The 17,655-nt window shown below is 42.9% G+C and overlaps 2 protein-coding genes across 2 annotated transcripts; both read right to left on the bottom strand.

The window, feature by feature from the left end:
* Window positions 1-3,668: 3,668 nt before the first annotated feature.
* LOC103897511 (acyl-coenzyme A thioesterase 1-like) lies at window positions 3,669-8,170 on the bottom strand. The gene is made up of 3 exons (XM_009277552.2): window positions 7,583-8,170; window positions 6,039-6,241; window positions 3,669-4,776 (listed from the first exon to the last, which is right to left on the bottom strand). The coding sequence occupies exons 1-3, from the start codon at window positions 8,034-8,036 to the stop codon at window positions 4,174-4,176; spliced, it is 1,260 nt and encodes a 419-aa protein (XP_009275827.1). The 5' UTR covers window positions 8,037-8,170; the 3' UTR covers window positions 3,669-4,173.
* A 1,213-nt stretch (window positions 8,171-9,383) lies between these two features.
* JMJD7 (jumonji domain containing 7) lies at window positions 9,384-17,478 on the bottom strand (the record flags this gene model as incomplete). Its single annotated transcript, XM_009277611.2, has 7 exons — window positions 9,384-9,883; window positions 11,550-11,709; window positions 12,809-12,885; window positions 14,710-14,805; window positions 15,222-15,278; window positions 16,107-16,360; window positions 17,303-17,478. Coding segments are annotated over 7 exons (909 nt in total), but the record flags the coding sequence as incomplete, so codon positions are not given.
* Between the last annotated feature and the right edge of the window lie 177 nt (window positions 17,479-17,655).

The following is a 17,655-nucleotide window of genomic DNA, read 5'->3' as shown; positions in this document are numbered from 1 at the left end:
CTTAGCAAAATACCAATATAGCAAAAAGTTTTACTATTTTTATTTTGTCATTAAATGTTGGTCTTATCCCACAGCTTGATAACAAATGATTTGGTAATGTATTAGAGAACTGAGTAAGTTTTTAATTTAAAAAAAAAAAGTCCCTGATCATCTTTAGACTTCCAAATACACACAGAAAACAGAAACAGGGAATGGAGAAAGGTCACTTCTAAATTACACCAAACAATGTATATTCTCATCTTTCACTTCATTCCTTCTGTCCTGTGGCCATGAAACAATCTTACTTGCAGAAGCCATCCAGAGACACTGCTTCTCCTGGGTAAGAAGCTACTAGTGTTACAGGAGCACATTTGCACTGAAATATCCTTGTTCACCACAGTCCCTAGTAAAATTCCACTGAAGCCTCAAATACCCACTACTTCTGCAGAGGCACAGTGCTCGATGTATAGCTACTTTCTCAAAGATGTTTCATGTCTTCTGTACCTGTGGTTCACTTTTCTCTAATAAAGGCATTTTGACTACTTCCATTCTGTAGTTTCCTCTGAGTTATACTGTATGTGCATCAAAATGCTTCAGGATCAGCTTTAAAGCTTGTGTTTATCCCCATTTTGGGGAGGAAGAAAAGGATATGAAAATGAAAAGGATAAGCTGTGTCCAAAGGTCTCGCAGTGTGCAAACAGCCTGTAGCCTGCTTCAGGGACACCTAATTTAAAATAATAAGCTATATATGCTTCATATAACTTAGATCGCATTCACCCAGATTAACTTAGATTCATGGGATCTGGGCAGTAAGGCTAAAGTAGAGTTTAGAGACATTCCTCTCAAGGACATGCCTTTTCACACCAGTTCTCTTCTTTTTGGAGTAGTCTCCTTTCTATGTAGAGAGACCACAAGTTGAACCAGAGCAAAGAAGGAAAATTTTAAGAATGCACTGGCAAATCAGCAATCTCTATTGTTGCCTGATTCCAGATTAGCTAGGGAAAATCATCCTGCCCCAAAAGAGCACTGCAAGATGTACTGTTCCCTTATAATAAATTTGTCCATAGCAGCTTACATGTGGGGAGATTGCTTCTCACTTTAAGAGACTTGTCACAAGCTTTTCTCATTCTTGTTATAGATATGTAGTGCAACGTGCTAAACAAAGGGACGACTGATGTAAGCATCAAGCCAAGACCTTTCGGTTCAGGCTAGTCCTTTGATGCTCTATTTTATCTGAAGTACTTTTCAATTACAAGCAGATTACAAGAATAGCTTTCCCCATCCAATTTTTATTAGTTTTATCAGTTGTGCTTGGCATAGGCTCTCTTTTGCAGCTAAAGGCCAATTATCTTTAATTAAATAGTAACTTTCACATTGTTCTTGAATAATGTTGTCTGTACTCTGTAAGCCTGAAGAAACTATATAAAGCACCCTGACTCTACAGGCTGCGATTAGTAGAATTTTTGCCACTAACTTGGAAAAAAATGTGACCTTAGCCCCATTTGTCTAAATCATCTCTTCAGCAGAAGAAACGTTAAGTAGTCAGTCTTCAGCAAAACGCTGAACAACAGGCTTAAGAACAGGCACAAGCGTTTTATTGAAGTTAGGCCATTTCCAATTATTGTATATTAGTCTGCCTCCAGTTTCCAGTTTCTATTTTCTGAAGATAAGTTTCAAACTTGAGTTTAATTTAAAAAGGCCAGCTGATTCAAAAAGAATTCCCAGTGCAACTGAGTTGGCTGGCGTATTTTACCGTTTCTATGTGGCACAGAGCTGCCCAGCTAAATCAGCTTTTTCAGTCTTTCTTGCCAGCTGCCATCCAAGTGATAAATAAAGGACTTTTAACTGGGTAGCAATGCTTTCATTCCAGAGCAACAAAACAAAGAGGTCCTATGTGCTATTGTCATCAATGGAGTCACCAGTCAGCTCCCTTCATCCTCTAGTTTCAACACTGTTTTCCTTGAACCTGATTGCTGAATGTGACAATCTAACAGACTGTAGGAAAGCAGCACTGGCCACATTGTTGACTGATAGAAAGCATTTTTCCTTTTAATGGTAGTTTCCTATAGATAAAGAAAATGTATTTTCTCAGAAGCTCACAATTTTCTAATGCGAAGTATAGATGTGTAAACTGCGCATTGAAGGCTGAGAAAGTTTGTCTTCCCCTCAGAAGGGATTAAAATAGATGTGAGTTATCCCACAGGCTGGAGAACACCAGTGTACTGCATAAGCCTCACTGTGTTCAGTAAAAACAAAAGAACAGAATTACTCGTACCACAGAGAAACTCACAGCCTTGTGCCCTGAGTCTGAGGCAAATGTGGATGGATAACCCAGGTTTTTTTTGACCGCCTCAATAAAATAGAAAAATGAGGGAAAAGAAAATGTCTCTTATTCAGATTGAACTGCTTAAATATGTTTGACTTCCCTTGTTGCTACACATTGCTCTTCTGCCAGGTCCTACCCACTCACTAAACACCTGGAACAACCACAGTCCATGCAGGACATAGACACAAGGGGACAAACAGAAATGAAGAAGAGGTAATAGCAGAAAACTTGATGACCAGTACAGGTGAGCAGGAGCAAGACCTCCCCACTCTAACTGCTCACACCTTGAGCTAAGTGGTACCCATCTACCATTCTGAGGAAGGGCTGGGGCGGGAAAATCAGAAGTAACTGAAGGGGCACACTCTGCATCAGATGTATTGCGTGATAGAGTCTACAGCCCTTTGAAGCCCAACATGCTCATTTTGAGTAGCCATTGCTCCCTGAAGCAAGAAAACTGAGGGCATGGTTCTGCCCTCAGCAGGATCCAGGCTCCTGCAGGGCTCGTGTCTCAGCAGGAATTGGAAACCAGGGACTACTGCTCTCTCAAAGGCAAGATTTTGCTGTCTCAGCAAAAGACAGAGACCTCCAGCTCCTGCTTGCTTCTGTGGTCAGAATGGGAGCTTTGACTGCTCCAGGAGGCAAAATTTGCTCAGCTGATGCCATTTGATATCTAGAAAATGCCAGCGAGTTGCTGTTTGCCACTACCCCACAAATGCACGAGGTAGATCACAGCTGTCCTTGGCAGGTTTGCACCTCATTAAAGGGTGAGATAATGCACATTCTCCCCAGAAGGCAAGGTCAGTCCTCTCTGAAGAGTGGCATTTCCTAGCTGTCACTGAGCCCACAGCTGTCTGCTATAGTGGCAAGGCCAGTGAGACAGCCCACTCCACAGGGCTCCTGGGAACTCAGCAGCAGCAGTGGCTTTATTCTTCCTCCCCAAAACGGGATAAACTGACTTTCAACATTCAAAAGCAGGTACTTAGCACATCTGTATCACCCCCATCTTGAGCACTGTGCAGATCCCTACTGCAAACTCCACCGCTCCTCTTACCAATAGGAGGTAAGGACTTCTGTATATATACTCTTCAGCCAGGCGAAGTGACAGCTTGTGACTACACCAGGATTGCTGCCTGTGTATTTATAAGCATAAAGACAGTCAAAGGCTTCATTCAGATAATTTCAAGTAAACTGTGCATACGCACATACACATTGTATTTATTGAGTAGCGCAGTGGAAACTTTACCCTAATATGTAACTTATCTGGAGTCAGCAGGAGATACAACCAGTGTAACCTAGGTAAGATTCACTTCTTCCGTTTTTTGACGTCCCAGAAAAAAAATGTTATCACTGCACTTCAGAATAAGTCAGAAGAGTGCCTTTTAGTTGAGATGAGAACTGCCACAACCTTTTTACTAAGAAATGTGAGAAAATGATATAGCAAGAGGAAAGGTGAGTGTACTAATGTGTTGCCCCAAGAAAGTGCTGTTTACATCTAGGTTAGTTAAAGGTGCAAGACTAAACAATTCAATGGAAAACTCCTCCTATGAGAGTATTCCGTGCTACCAAAGGAGATGGCTGGATATTGAGGGCAAAGATAGCTCAGTACAAATGCAATCCACATGACGGGATGCTGGGTTTTTCTCAGATGACTACAGCACACAGGCAGATCAGATGGTGACTACAGTGCAGCTGGGATCAGAAGACAACTAAAATTCAACTAAAAAATGGAAAATTATTTGGGGAATGAAAATAAACAACTATGCAACAGCGGGGTTTAGAGGACGGAAGGCCAGGAAACTTTCAATGAGTTTCCAAGATTCAGCGAGAGCTGAAACACCAACCCTGGTCAGCATCTTTGACAGCTTCCACTACAGCTTGCTCTTAGGGATGTCTGAGTACATCAAGTGTTGCCAGAAAAAAGCCTGTATCCTGCGCCATGCATCTTCCTGGGCTTTGGCATGCTCCCTCCTTTGCCCTCCCCAGTGCACAAATATCCCAAGCACTTTGTGGATTGAAGCCTGGCACAGAGGTAAGTATGGTGGCTCCAAGAGGTGTCCTGCTCCAGAATAGGAGCAAAACTCCACTTCCCGTCCATACTGCTGAAGGCGTTGAACAGCATCCCGGCAATAGAGGTCACTTTTCCAGTTCATGTCATCCAGTCCCGACAGGAAGAGGAACTTGGCCAAGGACCTCTCCATTGGAATGCGACAATCCCAAGTCGCTGGGTCCCTGTGATCATCTAGGACATCTGAAAAATCTACCAGGCCAGACTCATCACTGGTCTTCATCCTCCCCAAATCATATGGGTGGGGAGGAAGAGTGAAGCCATCCCCCCGCAGGGGAATGAAAGAATTAAAACCAATTCCAGATATGCTGACAGCAGCCTTGATGCCAGGTAGAAATGTGGCCATGGAAAGGGCTAGATCAGCTCCTTTAGACAAGCCCAAAACGCCAATCCCAGTATCTTTCACCTGAAACACAGTTATGAAACAACCATTATCAACCACTCCTCATTTCCTGGAGTGGACATAACGTCTCCAGTTCTGCTTCCTCACTCCTCATCCAAGACCACCCACATTTTATCCTTCCCTCTCTATTCAGGTTACATCACTCCCATTTCTATCCTCTTGCTGAGCCTCCACAAGAGTGACTATGAATTCTACAGCTCCTCAACATTTCTCCTTCTGTAACACTTTTTCTCGCTGGTGACCTCTATAGACAAAGCCTCTTTGCTCCCTCCACATCCTGGCTCAACACTTGCTCTCAGTATTGTAACTTTTACTGCTCCTGCCTCCAGACGCCCTCGACCTTCTCTCCTCAGGTCCCCTTTGGAAAACCACTTTTTCATGGGTTTATTTGCATTGATTTTCTTTCATGCCATTGTTTTTTGATACTCTCCTACAGCTGACCTGTTACCTCCTGTTTAAATCAACTTATTTAAAGTGAGGGTTCTTCACACCAAATTCATTTTGTAATGTGTGCCTTGTAAGATACTCTGGAAGTTTCAGAGCTCTATGAGGAACAAGACAAACAAGCAAGGCTGTATTCTGCTCTCACACTGGCTACGTTCCTGGTGCCCACGTGCTAGAAAATAAACAACTTTGTAAAATGAATACCGCATTAGGTAGCATTCCATTCAAAAGTTTAAATGCTACTTGATTTCTCTTGGTCTCTTTTGGTTTAAGTATGATGATATATTGCTATAAAGTGCCCTTCTCATCTCACATACTTGTTCAAATACAGCCCCAGTTTCTTAAGATATGGCACACTTTCCAGTGCTACAACTGTAAGGGATTCTGTTGTTAAAGTGTTTTGTTACTGTCTTGTGAAAGTTACTCAGAATCAAAAGCCTGTACATTTCAGAAATAGTAGAAAAAGTCAATGGATTTTTTTTCCTTCTAAAATCTTGAAAGATGCAAATGTAGGGGAAAAAATTAAGTGGTGTTGTGCTTCTAGTCCAGGAACTGCTTTGATTTAATCTTACACAAACACTGGTTTGCACAACACTCTATGGACTGTCATAAGATGCTGCGCAAAACCAGCTATCCAACTACTTGCAAAACTGGAGTTGAGGCACATGCTTTTCCATCTCTCAGATCACGCTGTCTTTCAGACAACGCTGTCTCCTTCTAACATCTCAGAAACTTAGTTGCATTCAGTGACATATAGCATTTCACATTAGAAAATTGGAAAATAGTTTCCAACAAGATGAGTATCGTAATTTGTCTCTTACCTGCGGTTGCTTCCGCAAAAAGTTTACAGCTTCCTCAAAGTAGCTCAGTTCAAGAATCTCTGGCATAGCAGGGAGATCTTCAAAGGCCATGTAAGCAAGAGCCAAAGTCATGAAGCCTCTGCTAGCCAGAAGACTTGCTCTGTATTCAACAAGACCTCCTCCAGATCCATACAAATCGATAAGTCCAGGGAATGGACCAGATCCTGCAATGAAAGGTGTGTGTGTGTATATATATATGTATACACACTCAAAGAGAAAAGTTGCTACAGTTGTCCCTTCAGTAGTGCCCTCAGCACATAACAGGACAGTAGATATCAACAGGAAATCATCCTCTGAAGCTTTCCATGGAGGTTCTCATTCTCAGGTACACACACAACCACTGTAAGGACACTAATTTGCATATTTCTTCTCTCTCTTAGGAACTCACTATAGGAAGTTCATATGTTGGGCATCTTTCTCCCACCATGAATTTCAGCTGAAATTGGCCTAGATGTTCTCAGGCCATTGGAGACTGATGAACAAACAGTACCACTGCATGAGCAGCGCTTCTTTAGGAACTGTGCTAGCAGGTTTTCCAGGGAGAGAATACTTGAGTTATGAAATGCACCCACAAATGCCAGCACTGACCTATGCCAATTCAGGCTTCAGTCTGATCTGGGTAACTACCCCTGGGCTTCTCAGTTTTCCTCCTGCAGCCATAGGACCTTCCATTCCTGCTGCTGGTCTGCCCATTCTTATAGCTAGACTTCCCGTACAAGGTTTGGTGTCACAGCAGCTGCAAGGGACTTTTTATTCATTACAGAGCAAGACATTCACGTTTAAGTACTGCTCAGGGAACATGAACAGTTCAGGGCTCAGAGCAGCTTTACACAGGATCCAGTCTCAGCACTGTCTCCGTACGGAGCTGTGGAATATGACGCCTGTTTAATGAAAGACCTTGCTTTTCTCATTTGTCTCCCATCTTCCTAAGTATCCCATGCAGTCAAGCTGCTCAACCAGGTAGAGAGTTCTTTCTTTGGCTTTTCCTTAGCCAGAGACAGAGAGGCAAGTCCAAAGCCTGCAAGAAGATCCGTAGCAGCTGTTGGAGCAGCCTAGGCTGGCTGCAGCCCAAGTCCAGTGCTCCCACCACACCTCATCATTTCTCGCTGCACGGCTGGAGCTGTCACGTCTCACAGCTCTGCCGAAGACCAGGGGCCTCTTTGTCCTGTCAGCTAAACAGAAGAGCTAAGAAATAAACACACTTTTCCCCAGAGCTTTCACTGCAGGAGAGGTCCTGACCCCCCTCAGCTAGAGCAAACAGGACATGCCTCGTGTTACCACTGCTGCTCTCCCTGCAGCCCCCCCCACCTCGGCATTTGACCCTCCTGGGCAATGCCTGCTCCTCCCTGCTCTGCTGTGAGGATCCAAGCAGCTGGACCAAGCACAGGCTGAGGGAAACCACTAGCTGACACTTTGCTCTGGGTTGCTGAGTGCATCCAGGGGCCACGGGGCACAATACGTGGTCTAAGTCACACCTGGAAAACCAGAATGGAATTAAAACTCACCAGGAGGGAGGAAGAGGGTTGCTTTCAGACGACCTTCTCTGACCGAAATCCTCTTCACCCCCTCTCCTATAAACCATCGTTCATTGGCGCATTTTCCCAGCAAGCGGCTCATGTCCCCGTGGCCCTCATACACTTCAAAGTCCACACAGAAAGGGGTCAGGACGTTCCTCTTTGCCAGCCGCTTATAGGGCGCTTTAGACTGCAGAGACCACAGCAGCCCCATCGGCTCCACTCCCGAATAGCTGCCCCCCAGCGCTGGGGAGCGGCTGAGGTCGAGCTCTCCGCTGCTCCCAGCCCTGTAGCGAGCGTGGGCTTGGAAAAGCTCCCCGCTCTCATCCACCAGGCTGGCTCGGAGGGTGACCACCTGCTGCGGCAGGAGACCCGCCACGCAGATCTGCACGGGGTCATCGAACAGACACCTGGAGGAAGGCAGAACCGTCACCTGCACCGCCATCCCAGCTCTCCCGCTGGGGAGAGGAGCTGCCCTTTTTTGCGGCGAGACACGGCTGCGTGAAACAGGACCGTCAGCAGCCCGTCGCTTCCCAGGCTTACAATCTCTGCCCGAAGTCCAGGAGGAACCACCGTGACTGCTTCCTTCAGCCGGCAAGCGCGGGCTGCTGGGAGACGTAGTTCAGAGCGCGCCTCCCTCCAGGCACTCTGCCTCAGGGGTGGTACAATGACACCATCCACTCGCACAGACACAAGCTGTCATTTGTTCCTGGCATGCAGTCTTACTTTTGATTATAGAGAGAGACTAAATTAAAAACCCCAAAGTGACAAAAAGAGACACTCAAACTGCCTTTCTCCCCGACCGTGGGAAAGTCCAGATTCGACTGCAGAACTGGCCTGGGCGCCTTTGCCCAGGCACAGTGAACACAAACAAACTGGAGAGCCTGAAGTAACGTGACATCTTAATCTAGCTGGGAAACAAAGCCTGCCCTTAATCCCTCTTGAGTTTTCAGCAATTTTTGGACAAGCACCACAAGGTAAAATGATGCTTTATGCTTTATCTGTGTTTCTTTAAAAAACAAAAGAAAGAGACAAAAGAATTATCTTTTTTTCTTCACAATAATCAATGTTGTCTGAAGGGTATCTGCATTTTCCTAATTAATACATGGAAAATAAATTTCCCCCCATATCACTAATGTTTCTAAGGAACTGTTTGAAGATTCGATGACAAATACCAACTTTTGGTTTTCATAAATAACGATACTATATTTTTGCGATGTCCGCGTATCTAATAGCTTTCTAGTCCTACCCTGCAGGTCTCAGACACGTGAGTAGTCTCATCCTGTTCTGTGGAAATACAAATGGGAATTAAGGCTGCAGAAATATGCTCCTGGTTCACACAACTCACCTGACCACGTGTTAGGCAGCAATTAATGGCAAAGGAATGACACAATCCATGAGCCTACAAGCTGCAGAATCACACGTCATGCCACGAGACCATAGGTGATGTGCAGATTGACTGTAGATCTGGCAAAGCAACTCTAAAATCACCACTCAGGATGTAAGACAATGCAGCTACATTTAACTACAATGGTGGAAAGAAATAAAAACCAGCAAGAAAAACATGTAGCTTGACATGGAAAATAGCCAGCATTGACTTTTGCATGTCCTCCTAGATGTCCTCCACCCATCACATAATTTGAAAAAAAAGTAAGAAATTAGTACAGAAATAAGCTTTTGAACTGACCTTTTATTGCAGAAGTTGTAATTTCTCACCATCAAAACACCACAGCCACTGAACTTAGTGAATTACAACTGGACAGGACTTTCGCCTTAAGCAGAATGCATGTGTTGGACAGATGCAGCCTGATGTACAGGTGGGTGGCAGAACAGATTCTTCCTTTTCCTCTTGGGTTGTTATGAAAACAATCTGTAGATCTGAACAAACAGTCACGGCTTCTGTTTTGGGATTTCCCAAACCTGGATTGCCTCCCTTCAAATTTTATTTTGCTCACCGTCACTGAGGCAACATGCAAAGACCTAAAAATGCTATTATCAAACCTACTTACAAGCCAAAAAATCTGGCCAATTATTCTGGACTCTGAAGTCAAGCAAAATAGCCATGATCTGTTTGACAGACGTTGTTGAAGATAATTTAATGTTCAGTTCTTTTCACTTGAATCATGTTTGTACTCCAGTCACAGATGCTGATGATTGTATCACATCAGAGAGAGAGATCACAAGCTCAAGTCTCCCACCTCTGCTATAACACTTTCACGGTTTTTGTGAGACAATCTAGTAGTTGATAATAGCTGTACTTAAGGTCATATTCCATGTCATACCAATAATTCACTGAGGAGACAAGAAAAAGGAAAAACATTTCTAAGGCTAGAATGTAATGATTTACAAACGTGTTCATAGACTGTTTACACAGTTCAGCTGGTACAGGCTTTTCCTTATTACTGACTGAACTTTGAACTGAGCAAATCTTTGACTACAGCCAAAAATAATGTAAGCAAATGTTAGAGTTCTTAAATAGTGCTGCCAATGCAACTCTGTCTTAACCCAAACCAACTCCTCTTCAGACTCTATACTGGGGATTCCTTGGAGTAGAAGCTGGCAAAATGTTTAGGAACAGAAAATGTATGCTTCTATTTAGACCAAAAATACCAAATACACTGCAAAGTTTAACATCTGGATAGGAACCTCTCTTCCTCTGAGTGTGTAAAGGATGGCAAATTCACCACTACTTCACAATGGTCATCAGTTAGACAGTGCTTTAATTCTGCTTCTCATTTTAATTTTGGTGTACATCTCCTAGAAAAAATAAGCCAAGCAGTATAATATTGTACCAATGGTTCTTGGAGGAGGATATACTCCAGCTTCAGATATTCACTGGACCAGACCCAGAGAATACTGTTTTTTCAGGTGTATACAGACTGTAGTGTAGTTAACAGACTAAAGGCCAAATAAACTCATCAACTCTTTAGCATTTCTGCTAGACAGAGCAGAATCGAGTGGCTGGGGGCTTGCAACTGGAAACAACTCTATTTTTTCTAAAAAATCTTTAAGGACTGATGCAGCAGTACTGGAAAAGAGAATCAGAAATACTGCTTTACTGCTAGCTTGTCTTTTTATCACAGTATCGCAAATACTGAAAAAAGGGCTTGCAATATTTGCAGTATTACACAAATACTAACGTTATGTTGGTCAAAATACTGTATTTACTCTTCCTGAGCAGACAGTATTATTCCAGGTAAAGGACAGCAAAAAACTCTTCCTCAAACCTTGCAAAACTTACAGGATATAATGATAATACTTTGCACCACCCCCACCCCTCCACCTGCACCAAATGAGCAATGCTTGAAATTCTGGAACTCTCTTCGGGAAGGAAAAGAAAAGGATAGAGATGATGATAAATCCTACAAAGAAAGAGATGACAAGACTTTTGATAAGCTCAGGAGAACCGTACCACAAGCATAGGCTTATTAGCAAGGTAGGAGACTGGGTCAGAGCAGATTCCAGCTCGCATGACAACAGAGTATCTTCCACGTTGTGTCTATATCCATGCCTAAAACTCATACACTTTCTGGTTTCCTTTTCTTCCCCCAGATCCTTTTCTGTTGATGTGATAACGGCACAGGCAACATCCAGTTTCTTTGTGAAAGGTGACCAATTTGCAGTTAGCAGGCTAGGCAGACAAACTGCTTAGCTCAATGTTATAAAAAGAAACTGGATCATGATCCCTGAATTAGCTATCCTTCTCCAGACTTGGTAACTAGAAAGGCTTTTGCTTCTGCTACATCCCTAGCACTTGTCAATAATGCTATGAATTATAAGCAAAAGACTGTAAGGAGGTAGCCCCATGGCATCTGCCGAGATTGCTATTTCCTCCTGAGGGGAGGTAGATGATTTTAAAGGCACCTTTGGTCCCAGTTATGCTTTGCTGTAGCTGTTTTGCTCTAGCTGCACACCCACCACAGTTCAGAAACATATCTGGAAATACTGTGTATTTTACCTGCTATACAGCCATGTGATTGCTGAACATGATGGAACCAGAGAGAAGGCAGGTATAACATCTCACCAGCTTTCACTGTACACTGCAAAGGTTTTGCCTGAGCGTACTCTGGATACTGTTCCAGATTCGGGTTCAATGGGTCCAGGGGGATCCAGGGCACCTAAAAGCAAAAGAGTATGTATATGGTACTGACCCTGGCAAAAAATTCCAGCAAGCTTCCAGAAAAAACAACTGATAACCAAACTTACTAGGTTACATAACATGTATTTTGCCTAGCAAAACACGTACAGCTACACAGCTTTCCACATTCAACTGGGAATAGGTCAAGGATGCAAAAATTTGCCTCCTTCAGGGAAGCATTTCTAATTAGGGAAAAGGTGCTAAATGTCAGCCGTGAAATTTCAGTCTCGTGGCATACTTTCAAAACACCTCCAGCCCCTTAAGTCATATGTTCCTCCTACATTCAGTACTTGAGTATTTTATCTGCACCACTCATTTTAGAAATTCCTTTCTTCTTCTAAAGCTCTCTGGTCTAATTTTATTCCCAGCAGCTAAAACCCCCCTTCCTGCTGGGAAATCCCTCTTGCCTGCATTCATTTCTTCTATGCCCTACAGAGTTATAAACCTCAGCACTCAACCTTACTGCATTACAGGAATGCTCCCATGAGATTCCACGAGCACCACTCCGGAAACAGAGAAAAAGCCCTAGCTCAAGTTCGGCTGTAGCATTAGTCACACATTGCAGAGGCAAAAGGAGAGAGATTATATACAAAAGGCTACTGAGTTTTTGTAAAGTGCCTCCAGATCTATACATTTTAATCAAATAAATATTGCTACTACTAAGAAAACACAATTTATTCATTGAGACAGATACGTTTTATTGCACTGGGTGATACTGCTGTAGAACAAAACTGAGCTCTGAGTAGAGGGCCAAAAGAAAGTGAATGCAGAGGAGTCTATTTCAGTCTTAATGAAATCAGTTCCTTTACTGTTGATTCATTTAAAAGTCCTTTACTGGATCTATTTAGGTTTGGTGCAAGGAAGACAGTTTACGATATCAATGTTTCAGGTGTGCTGTAAAAATCTTTTCTGGAAGCTGGGTATCCTTTGCGAATAGTAAAATACAAGTGAAATATCTGGGCATTCTCTTTCCAGTAATGAAGGATTTCTAAATATTAATCAATATGCTCAGCTTGAAGGCTCAGCAGTACCCAAAACTATCTTTACTGTATTGATTGTGTTCTTTATATACTTTTTACCTTATCTGCACTCTTCTCATCCACAATTTCAAATGAGCCATCTTCTGATACCTGGTAGGTTGCTGGCTGATAGAGGTCTGGAACCATAGAAAGAATTAAATGACACAACTCAGAGTAGTACTCAGAGAAACTAATGGCAGGGCATGTCACACTTTCACCAAGTAAAAGAAAAATTAAGACAAAACCATTGTCAACTCACTGTCCTCACTGTCCTTCCCTTTGTCCATTTCAATTTTTATTGAGTGTCTTAATTTTTTTTTTTTAAGTCAGTCCAAATACTGAACTGCCTTCCCGTTTGGAATTCCAGCCTTCTTTCCTCACAGGAATTGTTCTCCTCAAAACCCGTTTTATTCCTGGTCCTATTTTGTTCCAGTAACTGTCTTGTTTCCCTTTCAGAAGTCATAAAGGCATCCCAGACTTACACATCTTTCTACATTCTGGCATTTCTTCTTAGGTCAGGCTAGCAAGATAGCCCTCACAAGAGTTATTAGTGACTTGTGGCCAGCCTTTCACTTCTAATTTTATCCGATAGGGCTTATCAACTGCTTCAGATACTGCAGGTTGCTTTTCTTTCATTGCTTCAGCACATGTGGTTTTCTAAGCCTTCCCTTGAGAGAGTTTCTCTCCATTAACCTGATGTTCAAAAAGATGGAGTCGTCTTTTTACTACACGCTATAAACCGTAAGCATTACCTCTGTTCTATGCTTTAACAGTACCTTGTTTTACAAAGTATGACTCATATGACATACGTGTATTTCATACATTCACATACATATGACACCACCTCTCCTATGCAGAAAGGCTGAGACAGATGGAGTTGTTCAGCCTGGAGAAGAGAAGGCTCTGGGGAAACCTTATTGCGGCCTTTCAGTATAAGGGGGCTTATAAGAAAGACAGAGAAAGACTTTTTACCAAGGCCTGTACTGACAGGACAAGGGGCAACGGTTTCAAACTGAGAGAGGGTAGATTTAGATTGGATATAAGGAAGAAATTTTTTACGATGCGGGTCATGAGACACTGGAACAGGTTGCCCAGAGAAGTTGTGGATGCCCCATCCCTGTAAGTGTTCAAGGTCAGGTTGGACGGGGCTTTGAGCAACCTGATCTAGTGAACGGCAAGGGGGATAGACTAGATGATCTTAAAGGTCCCTTCCAACCAAAACCATTCTATGATTCTATGATTTCAAGGTCGTAAACAAAATAAAACCAGTATAAATAAAATATTGTAGCAGCGCACATATCCAGGCAAAATTATATTAGTGTCATATAGCACTCTGCATTCACTTAATCTGAAGGTTTGAAAGTCAAGGAATGGGAAAATAAAGTCTTATTTTATGAGGCATATAGTTAAGCTGTCCATCTTCTAGATGACACTGCAACATAACAAACTATTACTGTGCATATAGGAAAGCAACATAAAGAAACAGAAAATGGGCAATGCAAAGTAATGCTGCCATAAGAATCTCTTTTTTCATTTCTCCAGTTTTCAGAGATTCAGTTAGTAACTTGCATATTTCATTAAATTACAACTTATTTTTCAGCTTCCTGGCTTTTTTCCTAGAGAAAAGAATGAGCAGGCAGAATCCAAACATGTTAAACATCAAAGATGACATGCTACAATGCTGACAAGATACTTAAATAATTTAAATATTCTAAAGCTGAAGAGACTGCCGTGAGTATCAATGAACCTATTACTTTACAGGACTGGAAAACCTGACCTCAGAATAATGTTTGTGTTACAAACTACCTGCAGCACGAAATAGAAGAGATTTCTGTTCACACAGGAAAGCGTAACACTGCATAAACATCAAAATGTTATCTCTGCTTCCTTTTTCATATCTTCCAATATTTTACTCTCTCCTCCTTCCAACCTCCAGACGTACTGCATAGTAAATTACATACCATATGGGATGAAGGGACGGTCACTCGGTGGATGCAGTAGAAAATGTTTCTCTCCAGATACCACACAGTACAAGTTCTCATAATGATCTTTATGTACTAGGATTGAGAAAAAAAAAAAAAGAGATGTGGAGAAAGAGAGAAAATCAGTGTTATTTCCTTCTTTACATCAAAAACTATAGTAAACTGAAACTGTCAGCTTGTCCTCTATTATCAGGCTGCTTCCTCCTCTTGTGGCCACTGGGAGTGGAAAGTAACAATGTAATGTTGCAGCAAATGTATTCAACGAAGCAAATTGTCAGTGCCTTGTCTGACGCCATGTCAGGTAGATGCACCCAGAGGCACAGCAGCAAGAGGCTGCAGAAGTACAGGAGACAGAATGCAAAAAAGCATGTTAGAGTAGAACTGCCTTGTCAGAAAAAACACACAGTCCTACTGAGCCACTAACTCAAAAAAAGCCCGCTTAACCCGTGCTGAAAGCGCACAGAAGACTTACAGCGCCGTACAATACGTACAAGACGTCACAGCAGCTGATTCCCCAAGCCAGAAATTCACAGCATCAGGCTTCTTCCCTGTATGGTTAGGGAGTAGAGAAATGTTGTCAACAGAAAAGGAATTTGAAGTGTCATGTTTAAAAGCATTTCAAATAATTTTCTGCCAATTTCTGCCAAATTCTGTCCTTTAACTTCCTTCATAACTATGACAGGTTTCATTGCAAATAGCACTCTGTGAGCAACAGCAACCTCCTTCTACAGTGGAAGCCACTGTAGTGCCCATCAGACTTCATGACGTAGTATTATCCATCCCCAAATCGATGGTTACAACCCTTTGTTTCCACATTCTGAATCCCTAAGACTTAGCTCAGAGAAACTGCAGCATGTCTACGTATGGTTGAAAAAGAAGGTGAGATCACAGTAAATCATTTTCATTGACGTTTTAAGGAAAGACATGCTGTAAAATAGAAACCAACTGAAATAGAACAACGTTTAACCAGAAACAAACATGTATAACTTTACCAAAGGGGGTGGGGGCTGTGTGTTGTTTCGCTCGTTTGTTATGCTAGCTTTGGTAGCAACCGCATGAATCCTGTCGAAACATGACTCTGAATCAGAGAAAAGCCACTATATGAAAAGAAGTGCTATATGGCACTATCACCACATTGTTTCAGTTGTGATGGTCCCAATACACGACTGAGATACTGATTCTGGAGTAACCCAAACCCAAAACTTGGATTACTCTATTATTAAGTATTTTACCACTTCTACTTTCTAAGGGGGTGAAACCAAACTGAGCTGTGGCATCCAGAAACAGAACAAACATTCGCCATGTACCTAGCATGATTGTTTTAAAGCCCCATACAAAATATTTACTGACTATAGGAGAAATAATAGAAGGTTTACCAAGTGCCTCACTCATCCATGGTATGTCAGGCTGCACATCACAGACAAGTTCAGGGAACTCCTCAGTAAGGTTTGAACACTGCTTCTGCACATAGAATACGTTGGGAGAGGTCACTTTCTTCTCCACAATGTCCAAAAAGTCCATGAAAGGCATTTGGCGCTCCTCTGGCATGACAAAACGGTCCTGAAACACCGCATCTGCATAACCATTGGGTGTTACTGCCACGCTCACTACCTTGGGACCTACTACCTCCCTGCAAAATAAATCAAAGGTTTATAGCCAGACCTGCAATTGGCCTATATATTGGACACTAGTTACTTTAAAAAGAACATGTTTCATGGCCAGCAAAAATAGGAAGCCTGGCTTTCCATGCATGGGTGTCTCTAGACTAAATTTTCTACTGTCTGATAAGGACTCTGGCATTCTGCTCCGATTGCTCCCTGCGGTCAAGGCAACCATAGTATCTTTCACCTCTCTAAATTCTCTGGTGTCTAACAGGTGGGTTCACTAAAGGAGCTCCCTTTTCCCCCGTGCAGGCAGAGGGCCCTCTTCAGACACTTCTTTTCATGAATCACGGCAGAGCTTGGTATTCTCGGGACCACTCAACCCAACCAAATCTGATGGGCCATATGTTCAAAAGCAATCGAGGAGGGAGAAAGGGCAGACAGAGACTGACGGACACACACATTGTGAGGCTAACAGTCCTTATTTCTGTGAGAAATTTAATTTTAAACCCATAGATTTTAGGTCTAACCAGAAATCCCCTCTCAAAAAAACTTTAAAAAAAAATCAGTCATTGTTAAAATGCTCGTCGTTTGGTTTTTTTTAAAAAGATAAGGTGTACTCAGTCACAAACAAGTCAGTCTGTTCTTAGAGCGCTACAGCCCCACTCCAACTGGGAGGCTACAGAGCGGAGCACTGGCCAGAGCACAGCAATCAGACTGGGTTTCGATAGCCTGAGTCTGTTGGCTGCACGCAGCCAAAACACCCACCCTTCATACTGCACCGGGACAGGTCAGGAACTCAGTATGTTTGCAGGAAGAAATTTACACATGAGTTTGGCAAGACTGAACACCTTCATACAGAAGGACAGAGGAATCTGAGCTAATAATGGATAAAACCAAAGATTAACAAAGGGTCTTTTACTGAGGTCAACCGAAATTGACCACCAGCCTGCTCCAAAGCTCGTTCATACCTGAGGTACACTGCGGTCCATTTCTTCAGAGCCGGCCAGTGGCTGATGGCATTCTGAATTATACAAGGTTTGTTCGGACTCACCCATTCTCGATAAAACTCCAGCGGGGACGGAGGCCTATCAAGATAGGGTACGGACTCCGTCCACCCCAGCTCTGTCCAGGCAAACGAGAAAGTGTTTTACTCAGCGTCCCGAGAGAAGCGCCTTCTGCTAGCACACTAACTGGCTTCAAACCCCACACCACAGGCACTCAGCTGAAAGCAAGCAGTGTCCCGCACCCACCCACCCCCCCCGGCTCCAGAAATCACCCTGTTAAAACCCAGAGGCTGTTAGGGAGGGGTTCGGGGCCAGAC

The sequence above is a fragment of the Aptenodytes forsteri genome, unplaced genomic scaffold (genome assembly GCF_000699145.1).
Source record: "Aptenodytes forsteri isolate BGI_AS27 unplaced genomic scaffold, ASM69914v1 Scaffold146, whole genome shotgun sequence".
NCBI classification, from domain to species: domain Eukaryota; kingdom Metazoa; phylum Chordata; class Aves; order Sphenisciformes; family Spheniscidae; genus Aptenodytes; species Aptenodytes forsteri.
This window is presented reverse-complemented; position numbering and strand designations above follow the sequence as displayed.